This window comes from Enhydra lutris, unplaced genomic scaffold (assembly GCF_002288905.1).
Source record: "Enhydra lutris kenyoni isolate GAN:26980312 unplaced genomic scaffold, ASM228890v2 scaffoldscaffold26, whole genome shotgun sequence".
NCBI classification, from domain to species: Eukaryota; Metazoa; Chordata; class Mammalia; order Carnivora; family Mustelidae; genus Enhydra; species Enhydra lutris.
The window spans coordinates 14,894,423-14,908,191 of record NW_019154110.1 but is presented as its reverse complement, the minus strand read 5'-3'; the positions used below and the strand labels follow the sequence as shown (position 1 = coordinate 14,908,191).

The window sequence follows — 13,769 nt, the reverse complement described above, 5'->3', positions numbered from 1 at the left end:
TGCGTGTTTCTCTTAAAACTTTCCATTAAAAAAGTTAGCAAGGGCATGAACCCTTGAAGCTACTACTTTGGAAATAAGCCCAATATGTTTGGAGGACCATATTATTTCACCTAAGCTATCCCATGCACCTAAGATTTCATGAACATATTTATTCATAAACATTAAAGGTGTGCCTTAGCATACCAGGCACCTTGGAGTGTCAAAAAGTTAATACAGTGCTTGCTGAGTTTATCATATACCTAGGGGAAGTAAAACACACATATATGAAACTACACAACATCCAAGTGCACACATTATACATGACACTACATAAACATGAAAAGCAAAGCGGAAATATAGTGCAATTAGTCCAAGAACTAAGTCTTTAGATGATCTAGTAGTGTTAGAGGCAAAAGAAATTGGGATGCTTGCAGGGTACGTGTGTGGGGGAAGGAAGTAAGTTTGTTGAGTCCCTTGGCTTTGAGACAATTAAGTCACCAGGGTCAGAATCCTGGAGCCATGTTGACTCCCAAACCAAGGAAATATACTACCCCCTTTTCTAAAGTTTATGTAATCTTCACCTATGAATGCCTTTATAGAGAACTAGTGAAGGCCAAAATAATCCAACCCCCAAGTCTGCTGGAATTCTCATGGAGGTATGACCACTATGTTTGTAAGTACTTTAAGGCTTCTTCTGTTAAGAATCGTGCTTAAGAACGATGTAAAAAGGAGACACAGGAGGAAGCCGCAAGAGGGAACCACTCTACTCTTAGGCAGTAACACCAATTTTTGATGATCAATAAAAAGTGTGTACAGCTTGCAAAAGACCAACTTTCTTCTTCGCAAGACTGATTTGGGGGACATTCACTTCTCCCATTATAAATGCCTTATGCTAGCATTTATTTATTTGGAAGTCAGGGGGTAGAAGAGGGAAAGAATCCCAAGCGGACTCTGGGCTGAGCAGAGCCCAACCTCACAACCCAGAAATCATGACCTGAAACCAAGGCAGACACTCAACTACTAAACCAGACTGAGCCACCCAGGCACCCTTAGGCTACCATTTAAATTTGAATTCTCTAGCATCACATCAGAGAATTATTTAATGCAGTATTAAGATTTTCTTCTTTGATAATCCACCCAGTTACCCAAAAGTTTGTGAAACAGTTTTCTACTGTGTTGCTTTTAAGGAATAGAAGTTCTTTCCATCTCTTAACATTAAACTGTCAGTGCTGCATTTGCCTGAATGAAAAATATTACAGAAACCTCACTGGGTAGGAAAAATTAACACAAAACTTTCAAAGAATAATAAAATAGATTGTGAAGTTAAATGCATCACAGAGAAGAGAGCTATTATATGGGCTTAGAAGTTTACTTTTTAGTTTCAGGAATTAAGTTTAAGGATAGTCAGGATTTGAAGCTTCAGGGTGATAATGTTAAGTGGGGGGAGGGAAGGAGAAATGTCTATTAACACAGAAGCAAAAACAAACATGGTCAGTATTTACCAGACCAACCATAGCAAGGGAAGATGTGATTGAGAATAGTGTTAAGTTGGGAAGGTAGACTAAAACCCATAGTTGATTTGTATTAAGGGAATTGACATGTTTTAGGAAGATCAGACTTGATGGCCAGGATGGAGACTAGAGTCTGTGAAACCAGCTAAAACACTTTAAGTAATGAATCTGGGTGCACAGGTAAGTATGCTGATATGGCAAATGCAGATGGAACACAAAACTAAACAGCATTTTGATGCAGCAAAAACTATAGTTCAAGTCGTAGATACAATGGTACTGTGGCTAGGAACTGGTTATACAGAAAGTCATAGAACTATGACCTTGATTTCAGTTTAGTACCTGGTTTTAGAGGACAAAGGAGCCATTTTAAAGTTTTTTTTGGTTGTAGTGTGCTTGCTGTACTGCGAATCAACATTTCACATCTTAAAAAGTGGGTATCACTCGATTTATTTGTAATTCAAATTTCTTAAAAAAAAAAAAGTCTCAAAAATAACTAGAAACACTCCAGGAGGTCACAGAATGGAAAATGATATTTTAATGTTACATACAAATATTTAGCTTCTACTACTACACAATAAATATCAGTTAAAGATTTATTCCCAACTTAGACACAAAGAAATTTAGACCTATATTCACTGGTTACTTATTCAAGAAATTCAGAACGGGAAATAATTCAAATTTCTCTTCCAAAGCAATTGGATAATTATCTTGAGTGTCTATTCAGTGCATAGCTATTTTGTGCTATGTACCTGGAAGGGGGAGGAAGAAAGGTTACGACCTGTTAGAAAAGACAGATACATAAACAACTCTCTGATAATCAAGGCAGAATGGCAGTTTCAAAATACAGCAGAAATACTCTGTGGGAACAGAGGAAGAACCAATAGTACTTCTCATTTAAAGTGAGTTCTTATAGTGACTACTGTGCCAGACACCATTTTGGTTCCTCAGAAAATAAAAATACACGATGCAAGAAAGTTGAAGTCGATGGCTGGATAGTGCAAGCAAGCTAGGTGATGTGGCTGTACTAGAGCAAAATACACAAGTCTATGGCCACACACAAAGGAATGACTGTCTGTATGATGCATATTGGGTTTCCAGAAGGTCATTTTTGAGGTACTATCCAATGTTAAGTTATAACTCTCTAAATGAGCAGACAGAAAGCATTGCAGGAGGAAGCAACAGTAGGACCAAATTCAAGAAATGCAACAGAATGCCTAGTCCTGGGACATGGAGTATATCAAGGGAAGGGCTAGAGATGAGACTATAGAGGTAGGCTAGGAGCTAGGTTACCAAAGGGCTCAGCTGCTGTTATTTCTAAGAATAACCTCCAAGCACAGAAGTTTCAAATACTAAAGTGAGAAAATATATTTTTCACTTTAAAAAAAAATTACTTAACAGTAGCTGGTACACAGCTAGGACTTGGGCTGAAGCTACTAATGAATTTCTAACAACACTTGGCATTCACTGACCATACAATAGATGGTATAAGTCACATTTCTAAGCAAGTCGCGTTAAGGGAAGGAGTGATTCAGCCCAGGACTGTTGGCTTTTTTTGGTTTAACGGATACAGCAGCCTATCCCTGTTTTAAACCTTAATCACTGCTGCAACTTGAAAGCTTATCCCAAACTTCCTGTGTTAAGGCTCCCCTAACACTCAGCACCTCAGGACACAATTCTGCCACGCCTCTGGCACTTTACAATCTCCAAGTTTAGCCTTTTTCTTTTACAAAGGGAAATACTGGATTTTCAATTGTACAAAATTGGTTTTAGAGTGTCTCTTCATAAGTTAAATTAAGGAGACCTCACAGCTAACATCTAGAATTAAGGATAGGAAATAACCAGTCTAGAGCATTCTCCATCCAACTTGTACCAAGCCTACTAGTCAGCAACCACCTTCTGTGGCCTCACTTGCCACAGAAAATGACAGGCAGGCAGATAAGCTCTACTGTGCAAACTTAATTTTCTCCTCTCTCCTGGAAAAATTCTTTTATTTGCTCTTAGTATCTTATTTTTCAAAGACAAGTTTCTAACAATGTTTTAAGGAGGGTGCTCCCATACCATATTGACTAAACTGTATCATCAAATGGGCCTAAGAAACTTTAGCAATATTTTTAGTGAATTTAAACAGGAGGTAACTTTGTGCCCTTACATTTTTTTTGCAATGTAAGGTTATAAGGAAGGAGATGATGGGAATGACAAAATGCTAAAGTGTTAATTCCCCCCCAATTTTCAGCAGTCTTAATATAAAATGACATTAAATAAACATGACAAGAGAACTATGTGTATGGACTTCCTGATCACAAGATACTCTGTGCTTAGTTAAGAAAAAGCCTAGAAAACAAAATATAACAGTCAACTTCATGAATAAACAGTTTAAGACACTAATACTCATTAAGTATCTTAGTAATGCTGAGAAATTACAGTCCAGAAATGTTTCATGCCATAAAAACAAATGACAAAGACTTCTGAAAACATTTTCATTTTTCCTAACATCAATTTTATGCCTAGATTGCTACGTGCAGCACATCTACTCCGGGACCCAATTCTTACTCTTCTGGCCTTACTGATCTCTATCTTTAAGTGTACAGGGGAGGTAGAAAAATAAGCAGATTCGTATCTTCAGCATTTTCTAAGTCCCTGAACCTAATTTTCTTCTTTAGTAGTTCAGTACTAATAAAGCTCTATTCAAGACCTAAATGGATCCTCTACTGGACAGATACAGAAAGAAAACTTACCCACCCTTAAACACCCCACTTAACTTCGGAGCTGACAGATAGGATTAAGATAGTTTGTTTCCACCTAGCTTTAAGGGATTCTTTGTGGTATGGATACTTTCCTGGTTGACTTTGTATAATAGCTCCCTCTAGTGGCTACATGGTTTTCCCTAGCATTTACTCCAATAGGGGAATAGAAAACATGGTAAAAAAACAAGCAAAAAAACAAAAACCAAAAAACACCTTAACTAGACATTTGGCAACCCTATCTGCTGTTTTGCTAGTATCTGGTTAAGAGGAGTATATAGCACTCTAGGGAGGCTCTCCATTTCTATTACCATTGATAGTTCTTTCAATAGCTGATAGAGTTCTAAGTCACAAGGCAACGACAGGAGTTAAGTCCTTTGTACTGGAGAGAAAGACAAACACCCAGAATCTGAACTCTAGATCTTAAGTACTGTCCTGTCATTCTGTACACCTGAAACAGCAACTCCTTATGCAAAGGCATGCATAAATTCTCTCCCCCTAATAACCCAGCTGAAGGAACTTACTAAAATGTTTATTAAGAGGTTATTTCTGCCTAAATTAACTTGCATATGAAAAGACTAATTCATTCTATTTACTTTTTTGTGGTACTACAGAAGCACCAAGTGATTTTTTAAATAGAAAAATTTCTCAATTCATACAAAATCACAACCACCTTCAGGTATAGCTTTTAAGTCATCAAGATGCATCCCCAAAGCCCTCAATCACAGGACTAAGTGCTGGTTTAAATATAACTACAACTTCTTGGGCCTCTACTTAGAGCAAATTTTTGCCAGGACTACAATCTATTCAAAAGACAATCAAAATGAACAGAGATTTCCTTATAATCTCATCAATTCATGCCAATCCCAGCTTCTCCTATAGATCGTATTGACCAATTTTCCTGTAAAGTATTGGGGGAAAAAAAAAATTACCCCCAAAGAACTGAATATATACCACTACATACACTAGGATGGCAGAGTACTTCCTTCAGTGTACAACTGTGAGTCCACTAAGCAACAGAATATAAAGAAATGTGGGTCATACCTTTTTTCTCGTGGCTGCTTCAGCCTAAAAAGATGGGAAACTTAGATCTCCATTAAGAAAGGATCCACACTAACAGGTTTGTTTTCATGCACATGAAGCTTTAGCTCAGTGTTTCATTAGAGTTCTATAATCTCTTACCCAAACTCAAGGGGGCAGGTGTATTTGAAATTCAGAGCCATTCGCAGTTTATATAATAAAATAAAGTAAGATATACAAATAGACTCTGTATCATGTAACACCCCCAGCAATGCCTATGGCAAGTGTGTAATGAAACCTCAGTATTTCTGCAGAAGACCATGTATTCCCAGTTAAGTGCAAAATGAAGGCATCAATTCTGGTCAGGTTTCACATTCAACAAAAAATTCTGTTTTCAGAATTTTTTGGGTAAGAGATCATGAACAGGTTTTCTGCCTTAGCACTCTTCATACTGCGATGGAACTAAATGAAACCAAAGACTGGTTGTTACAACAGAACTTCAGCCTAAGTCTCTTTTTATACTATTTATGGTAAATACACAGAACTTAATTTGTGGTTTCAGTACACTTTCATATACAAAGTGAGAAGAAATGTTAAGAAATTCATCTACACAGAAAACTTGGAAAAAAAAAAAAACCCACCACACATCAATCCTAATGAGCAAGAGGTTTCAAAGATAAAACTGAGAAAGCTGAAATTCTAGAATCATATTGAACTACAGTTAAGTGGACACGGGAGCACTCAACTTATGAAGGTATGAAACTTAGTGGGGACAAACATTTTTAACAAGGAAAATCTGTTCATAGTTATTTTTAAAAAATTATTAAACAAATTTTTAAAAATAAAATTCAGATCCCAAACAATTAGGAATCAGAAAATAGGTTTCTTACCTTTTGTTTCCAGAAGGATGTGGGCTGAACAGCAAGGTGGGTTATTCAATCTGACGTTATGAAAAGTAATTGCTTCTTAAAGTTTTTCCTTGGTTAGAAAATAACAAACTAATTATAGGCTCCCTACACTATTCTAAGGGAACATAAATAGGGAGAGAAAAGGGGACAATTCAGGGCTACTTTTTTAGTTGCAAAACAGTACAACTTTCTTCTTACAACTGCCAAAATGGGCAGAGGTTTAGGGTTCATTTCCTAAAACTAAAAAACAAAAGTCTGCATCTGCCCTCACAGCTCTGAGCTATCTGGTCCAGTGCCCATCTATCTTCTATAAATATGCAGCCAAGTCCTCTAATCTGCAGACACCCTATTATCAGACAGTACTTTCTATACCTCAATTCTGACGTTTGGACTACTAAAGTTTTTAGCAGAACACAAGCTTTCAACTTAGCCTAAATGCACTCAATCTTCACTGAAGGCAATTTTTCATCTTGATCTGGTTTCCAACACATTCAATGAACATAGGCTTAAGTTTAGCTTACATTAACCTTTCCAAGATTAGTTGTTTAAAAATACTTATACTCTATACATGAAATAGTTTAAATAGTAAAAATCCTTCCACTTCTTGAACATTGTTATTTTGAATTCCTGCATAGAAACTAGTAACTTCCTTAATCTAAACCAAGTTACTTACAAGTGCAATCTTAGTTTTAAACTTAACATCCCTGCTCTTCCTCCTTACATTCCACAAGGCTCATCTAAATGTTTTGGTTGGGTGTCCTTATGCAAATCCCTTGGGGCCACTTCTTCTATTACCAAGATTATGTCTAGCTTTTCCTAGGTTTCGAATTATGTCACCTGCATAGTGGTCTTAAATTCAGCTTCCAACTTTTATTAGCATCCAAGGCAAATGTTAATATTTAGTTATTTCTTTTGGGTGCAGAAAAATGTTTTGATGGTTTTGACTAGCTATGAGGAAATCAAAAGAAAAAGATTAGGGATTTTAAGTAAAAATCTCCTCCCCCAACTCATTGAAAATTTAGCACCAAGGGGCTATCAAATAAAAAGATACAAGAACGAGCAGACTAAAATATAAATCACTGCTTTGGTATGTTCTGGATACAGAATATTACAGCTGAGAAGGGTTTGCAAGGCACAATTACAAAGAAAGCCCAGCTTCTCATGAACAATAAATAAGCAGTTAAAATTCTAGTGTATTACATTTCAGAAAAAAATGTAATTTGTGTTAAGAGTTCTAATCTGCACTGAATTTAAGATTTAATACTTACCAATTTTTGAGAAAAGCTTGAAAATCTCAAAGGCTATTTCCAAGTTAACATTAACTAGTCACTACCCGATTCTGCACAAAGCCTATGTTGTCTAGATGATCACCAAAAAATAAACATCTATAAATTTAATCATTTTTATCAAAGTATGGGAAGATTATCTTTCAGAAACTAGATCACCCATTTAACATACTATATACACAAATGCCTTATTCTTACCTTATCTCCCCCAGAAGACTTTTATAATTAACAGTAAGATGGCTAATTCCATTTATTAGAAATAATCTTTCAAGAATCTTTAATTTACTAACACGTAACAGAATCTTATCAAAGTATTAACTGATAAACTAGTCACCCAGTTAAAATTTTACATGAAGAGGAAAAAGGACAACCATGCATAGTTTTTTAAAAAATGTTTATTTTTTTCAAAGAAAAACGGCAATAGCCAATTGGAAACCTACTTATTCTTCAACTCCAATTTTGTTCTTTAAATTTAGAAGTGACTTACTGATTTACTATTTAAACAAACCCCCCCTTTCCCCTTTAAATGTTTACCATCTACTCGTGCTGAATCCTTCCAAGGAGATTGCTCCAGCGTATTATCTCCAGGTCCTCGCTTTGCTCCTTTTACCAAAAAATGCAAAACACAATTCCATCGTGCATCTTAAGGGCTCCAATCGTCAAAAATAGGAAAAAAAAAAAATCTTTGGAATAGCCAATTAAGTTGAATAAAAAAAAAAATATCCACACGAATGCGGTTTGGTTGGGGCAGGAATCCACTCCTATGTTCCTGGTAATCTGATCCCGCTCCATGAATCCTTGTAATTCATCCTCCCTATCCTATCCACATTATGATTTGAATCCAATGATCCAGCTCCAAGGATTGGGATCCAGTGAGCCCTCTCCAATCCAAACCTTTATAACCAGCAAAACCAAAAAAGAGGAGGCAAAATGTTAGATACTGTAATCAAAAAAGGTTTCTGGGGAATGATGAGTTATGTCTGTCATCAGTTTAACAGATGTACATCAATAACTATCAAATTCCCCAAAACAAGTTTCTGAATGGTGTTCAGATAAATTTTAGAAACTTAATTATCATAGAGACTAATTGGAAGAAGCATTTTATATTTACAGTTCAACTGATAATGCCAACACTTGTTACTGTACAGCGTATTACAGGTTTTGTGGTTGCAAAAAGTTATGTAGTTGAAAAGTTTACTGGTATTGCTACCCACCCTAAGTCTAAACTAAACCTAATGCTCCCATCTGCAATTTAATTTGTAAATTAAAGTGTTTTAAACATGAGTCAATTATGAATATTAGTTTAAAAGGGGGAAGGTGAGACTTAAAAGTATTCCCAACTAGATTATCTACACCAATACATTGGAATTCTATTTTGCTTTCATTTTGTCTTAAAAAAATGAAATAGCAACGCTATATCAGTCACACAGAGGACATGCAGATTTAGCAGTATTGATATTATACTCTATCTGGTTGGAATTAAAGACACCCTGTACCCACATGTACACCAACAGCAGGTCACACATTAACAGTTGTAACTAAGCACTGTGACAAATTAGCCAGTTCTTCCCACATTAGTCCCTATTAAAACAAAAAAGGGGGGAAGGGAGCAAAATAAACTGTTACAAAATGGGCAATATAATTTTGCCACAATTGCCAAGGTTTAAAGAGCAAAGCAATTGTAGCTAAAGATAACTGCATAAGATGTTTGCAAGTGTTTTAAGGTAGATGTACATATATATATCATCATTTTCAACCCTTGCCTTTTAGTATAAGGTCAATACTGCCAATTTCATCTGTGACAATAGCACTTGGAGTCATACCATTGCCTCCATTATTGATCTGATCCTCCTCAATCCTCCTTTTGACAATCCTAAAATGATTGAAATGTGCTCCACAATCCTTAATCCAAAGCATTCTTAATCCATCTCTTCAGATATGTCTACAGAAAGACACATGAAAAGCAAGATAAACATAAGAACTTCCCCAGGTAAGATAACCACAAACACCCCCAACATCCCAGTTCACACAAACCAGAGCAGAATAGACATTTACACAATATCACAGTCTGAAGAGCATGGAGAGAGTTAACTAAATTTAAACAATCCTGTCTATGACATCACTTAAAATACAATTTATCAGACATGAGGGGAATGTGGATGTTAGGAGCAAGGGGATATTATACAAGAATGCAATTCAACACTTTAGCCCATTCTGAACAAAACAGTTTGAATTAAAAAATGAAAAGATTGTACTGAGTAAAGGAAAACTGTATACAACATGGGTTCTACAAAAAGTGTCACCAATCATCTTATGTACGAGAGCGAGATCTGCTATGACGGGGAGAATAGCGTGGTGATCCTCTGCTTCTCCTTGGGGAGTAACTGCGACTCCTGCTGTTGCTTCTGCTACGGCTTCTGCTACGACTACGGCTTCGAGAGCGTGATCTTCCATAACTTGGACTTCTGGGCCCATCAACTTTAACCCGGATGTAGGCAGTTTCTCCCTATTGAATAGACAGAACTTTCGATTGAAAGATCTAAGCTTTCACCTGTCTTCAGGCATGCTGAACGAATACAATGTAACTAAAACCAGGAATCTGGTACTTTACTTGGACACCCTTGCCTGAATCTTACCTTCAAATTCCACTGTTTAGACCACTGTATCCAATTCTGGCCAAAGAAAAGAGTAAATGTAAAACCTACCTCATGAGATCTAAACTTAGTGTTATCCAGTTTTCGAACTGCATAGGTCATATCTTCTTTCCGTACAAACTCCACGACACCAGTGCCATCTCGGTAAACATCAGCATAACATACATCACCTGCTTCACGCATGTGATCCTTTAAATCCTGCCAGCTTCCACTTGGAGGCAGTCCTAAAAAAGTATTTTTTCAATACCAATCACCCTACATTTCACATTAAACATAAATTTACACTAGAACAAGGACTACTTTAAAATAAATGATTAGTTCACGGTCCTAGGTAAAGAGCAGTTCATTAAAATCCTGGAATCCGAAGTCCAAAATTATCTGTCAAAATCTTCATATTCTAGGTATCCAACCTAATGGTAAATTAAGTCAGTAGTATATTGGAGTTATCTCCACTACGGTAATCTTCGTTTTCTAAATTCACCCCAGAAACTTAAGTAATTTACGACGTACCACAAAAACTTGAATTGGTCAAAACTGGTCACTCAAGGAGAAACTTAAAAGTGGTTCCTGTCCCTTCTCAACACCCCTCACGAACAATAAACTCACCGGAGACAACCACTCTGTTTTCAGAACGCCTGGACGGGGGGCCATAGCGGCCTCGGGGAGCCCCGCCACCTCCACCCCCGCCGCCGCCTCGGCCTGTACCACGGCCACTTCGAGGAAACTCCACCCGCAGACGGTATCCATCGTAATCATAGCCGTCGCGACCATACACCGCGTCTTCCGCGTCTCTGCGTGATCACAGAAAGCAAGAGGTTTAAGAATAAGGCCGGGGAGAGGCAGCTACCTCAGTCAGGAACTAGCGGCCCCCGCACATGCGCACCCAGCGTGGAAGAGCCCACATGCGCTGCATAATAGGAATGGCCCCTCCCCCACCCAGAAGCACGCCAGGCTCCCGACCACTACACCAGCCCTTGGCGCCTCAGTTTCCCGCTCCGAGACGAGGAGTCCGCTCTGGGGACGTCCGTGGGCCCAGCCACCAGAAAAAACACCGCGACTAGGCTCCTTACTCGGTTCCAGCATGGACGATATCGTCTTACCCCCAACCTAAGAGCCCACCTCCCCATTCTCTGTATCGAGGCCTTCCCCAACTACTTCAACTTATTGACTCAAGGCGGCAAGCCCCGGGCCGCTCACCGAGGGTCCTCGAACTCAACGAAGGCGAAGGGCGGTCCTCCGCGGCGATTCTTGAGATCGATGTCGCGGATAGCACCGTATTTGTAGAACACGTCCTCAATGTCCTTGGTTCGGATGTCTGGAGGTAAGTTACCCACGTAGATGCGGCAATCGTTGTTCCCTGCCGGGCCACGAATCACACCACCTCCCGACATGGCGGCGACGAAAAGCGCGGACTTGAGCACAGGCCTTCCCACCAAGCCTAGCGCACGGCAGAGCAAGCCCGCAGCGACACCACGTCTCCCGCGGCCCCTCCAAAATGGCGCCTTTATCAGCTCGGCGCACGGATATGGGGGGAGGGAGGAAGAGAAGCGGGAGGAAGCAGCTATTCGATCTCAGTACGCACGCGCAAGAGCGTAACGGGTGCCGCGAAAGGTACGCTCACGCATGCGCGACGTCACCCTCCGCGCGAAGGGAGAAAAAAGTTCCTCGCGTTCCCGATTGGCAGAGTGGTTTGCAAGTGAATTGACTAGCCTTTTGGTAAAAATTAAACAACGATTCCTCCTTAGAGGGGTTACTAATCCCTGACGAGCCTTAAAAGATAGTTTTTCCGGGAATGAGTCTCTTTTTAAAACAAGTCCGCGCCTTGAATGCATTGGGTGAAACCTAGCCTTGAGTCTTGTCCCACAATGCTCTGCGGTGTTAACGGCCTTTGGCGGGAAAGCCTGCTGAGGGCGGAGCTAAGGGGGGGGCGGGACCTGGTGGTGGCTCCGGAAACGCGGACATCCTCAGAGAGTGGGGCTGGTTGGGGAACTCCGATTCTTGGGATTCAATCCCGAGCCGAGACGTGACTTTGTCTTCCTGCCCTTTCTCCTCCGCACAGGCGGCGGTTTGCTTAGACAAGTGTCTAATTTAGAGCAACCCAGCTTAGATTACTTAGTAAATACTCTGCGCTAAGTACCGTTCTGCTGTGGGTTCAAAACGTAACTTTGTGTAGCTCACTTGAGCACACCTTGTTCTAGTGGCAGTGGTTCGAACCCTGAGAAGTTAACCAGGACTCAGACCGCAGCCTCTCTTTAATCGCCTTCGGGTTAGGCCTAGCGCAGAGGAGAGGTCCGGTGAAGGTTTGAAGAGTGAATTGTGCCTGTTGCCTGTCCATCCCTTTCAAACATCAAGAAAAAGCGTGTCTGTGTGTTTGCAGAATCCTGAAGTTCGTTCCTCTTTCTGAACTCACCCCCGGACCTCTCGGGTAGTATATAGACAAAATGTATATAGAGCAAAATGGATGTGTGAGAACGGTGACCCTCGGAGACCACAGTTACTGCTCAGAACTGATTCCACTTGCATACTGGCCCAGAGAGATAATAACTTGTTAAATTTTTTTTTCCCGAGACATTTGAAATCTGGATTTTTATGTGAAATGTTGGGATTTTTAAATATTAGTAATGAATTCCATTTTTAAGAAAACCCTGCCGTCATATATATGCTAAAACATCTGCACCCTGAGTTTAAGGGGGATTTTTTTCATACTATGTATTTGCAGTAGGCCCCAAGGGTGTGAGTCATTGATACCCTAAAATATTATTAAAACTGGACTAAGGGGGCGCCTGGGTGGCTCAGTGAGTTAAGCCTCTGCCTTCGGCTCAGGTCATAATCTCAGGGTCCTGGGATCGAGCCCCACATCAGGCTCTCTGCTCAGTGGGGAGCCTGCTTCCTCCTCTTTCTTTCTCTCTGCCTACTTGTGATCTCTTTCTCTGTCAAATTAAAAAAAAAAAAAGTCTTTAAAACTGGACAAAAAACTCAGGGGAAATGGGAAAATAAGGGGAGAGGAATTAAGATGAAGTCATGGATGAGATTACTATACAAAATGCCTGGAGTAATTGCCTGGCCAGTTACTAAAGGCAGACTACAAATTTAACTCCAGTCATCCCAGAAGTCATAGTAAAGAAGGGAAAACAAATATATTCAAAATCCTAAGTGCTGGGGCGCCTGGGTGGCTCAGTTGGTTGAGTGTCTGCCTTATGCCTGGGTCATGATCTCAGGGTCCTGGGATTGAGCCCCATGTCTGGTTCCCTGGTCAGCGGGCAGTCTGCTTCTTCCTCTGCATTCCCACCCCCCTCATTCTTTATCCTCTCAAATAAATAAAATTTAAAAATTTTAAGTGCCTTTGAGATTAAAAAATAAGTAGGTTGTTTAGGAGGCCATGTTTTCTTAGTTCTAAAAGTTGATTGCATTTTACAGATGTCTCTGATTGATCCCCTAATAGCAAATTCTATTTGATTCTGAACAGATTCATAGAAGATCTTTGGTAGTCCTTGAACTCTCTGTGTTGGGTTCCAAAATTATGCATATATGTACATGTACGTTTTCTTTCTTTCTTTTTTTTTTTTTAAGATTTTATTTATTTATTTGACAGCTCACAATTAGAGAGAGAGAGGAGGAAGCAGGCTCCCTGCTGAACAGAGAGCCCTATGCGGGGCTTGATCCCAGGACA

The 13,769-nt window shown here is 39.5% G+C and overlaps 2 protein-coding genes across 4 annotated transcripts in view; one reads left to right on the top strand and one right to left on the bottom strand.

The window, feature by feature from the left end:
• Window positions 1-12,383, bottom strand: part of LOC111151426 (serine and arginine rich splicing factor 1) — a 20,492-nt gene extending 8,109 nt beyond the window's left edge. Inside the window, exons 1-5 of one of the 3 annotated variants that reach the window (XR_002640858.1) lie at window positions 11,297-11,643; window positions 10,706-10,890; window positions 10,151-10,323; window positions 9,269-9,951; window positions 7,823-8,339 (exon numbers count right to left, since the gene is read on the bottom strand). Coding sequence is in view for 1 of the 3 variants with exons in the window: in XM_022509419.1 (XP_022365127.1) it covers window positions 9,365-9,387; window positions 9,765-9,951; window positions 10,151-10,323; window positions 10,706-10,890; window positions 11,297-11,490 (762 nt within the window). In the remaining 2 variants the exon portion in view is untranslated. Of the gene's footprint in view, window positions 1-7,822; window positions 9,952-10,150; window positions 10,324-10,705; window positions 10,891-11,296 lie in introns of those variants that run through there. The other 2 variants (XM_022509419.1, XR_002640857.1) reach the window with 2 other exon arrangements.
• Window positions 11,397-13,769, top strand: part of LOC111151427 (dynein light chain LC8-type 2) — a 77,325-nt gene continuing 74,952 nt past the window's right edge. Inside the window, exon 1 of the mRNA XM_022509421.1 lies at window positions 11,397-11,420. The gene's annotated coding sequence lies outside the window, so the exon portion shown is untranslated. The remainder of the gene's footprint in view (window positions 11,421-13,769) is intronic.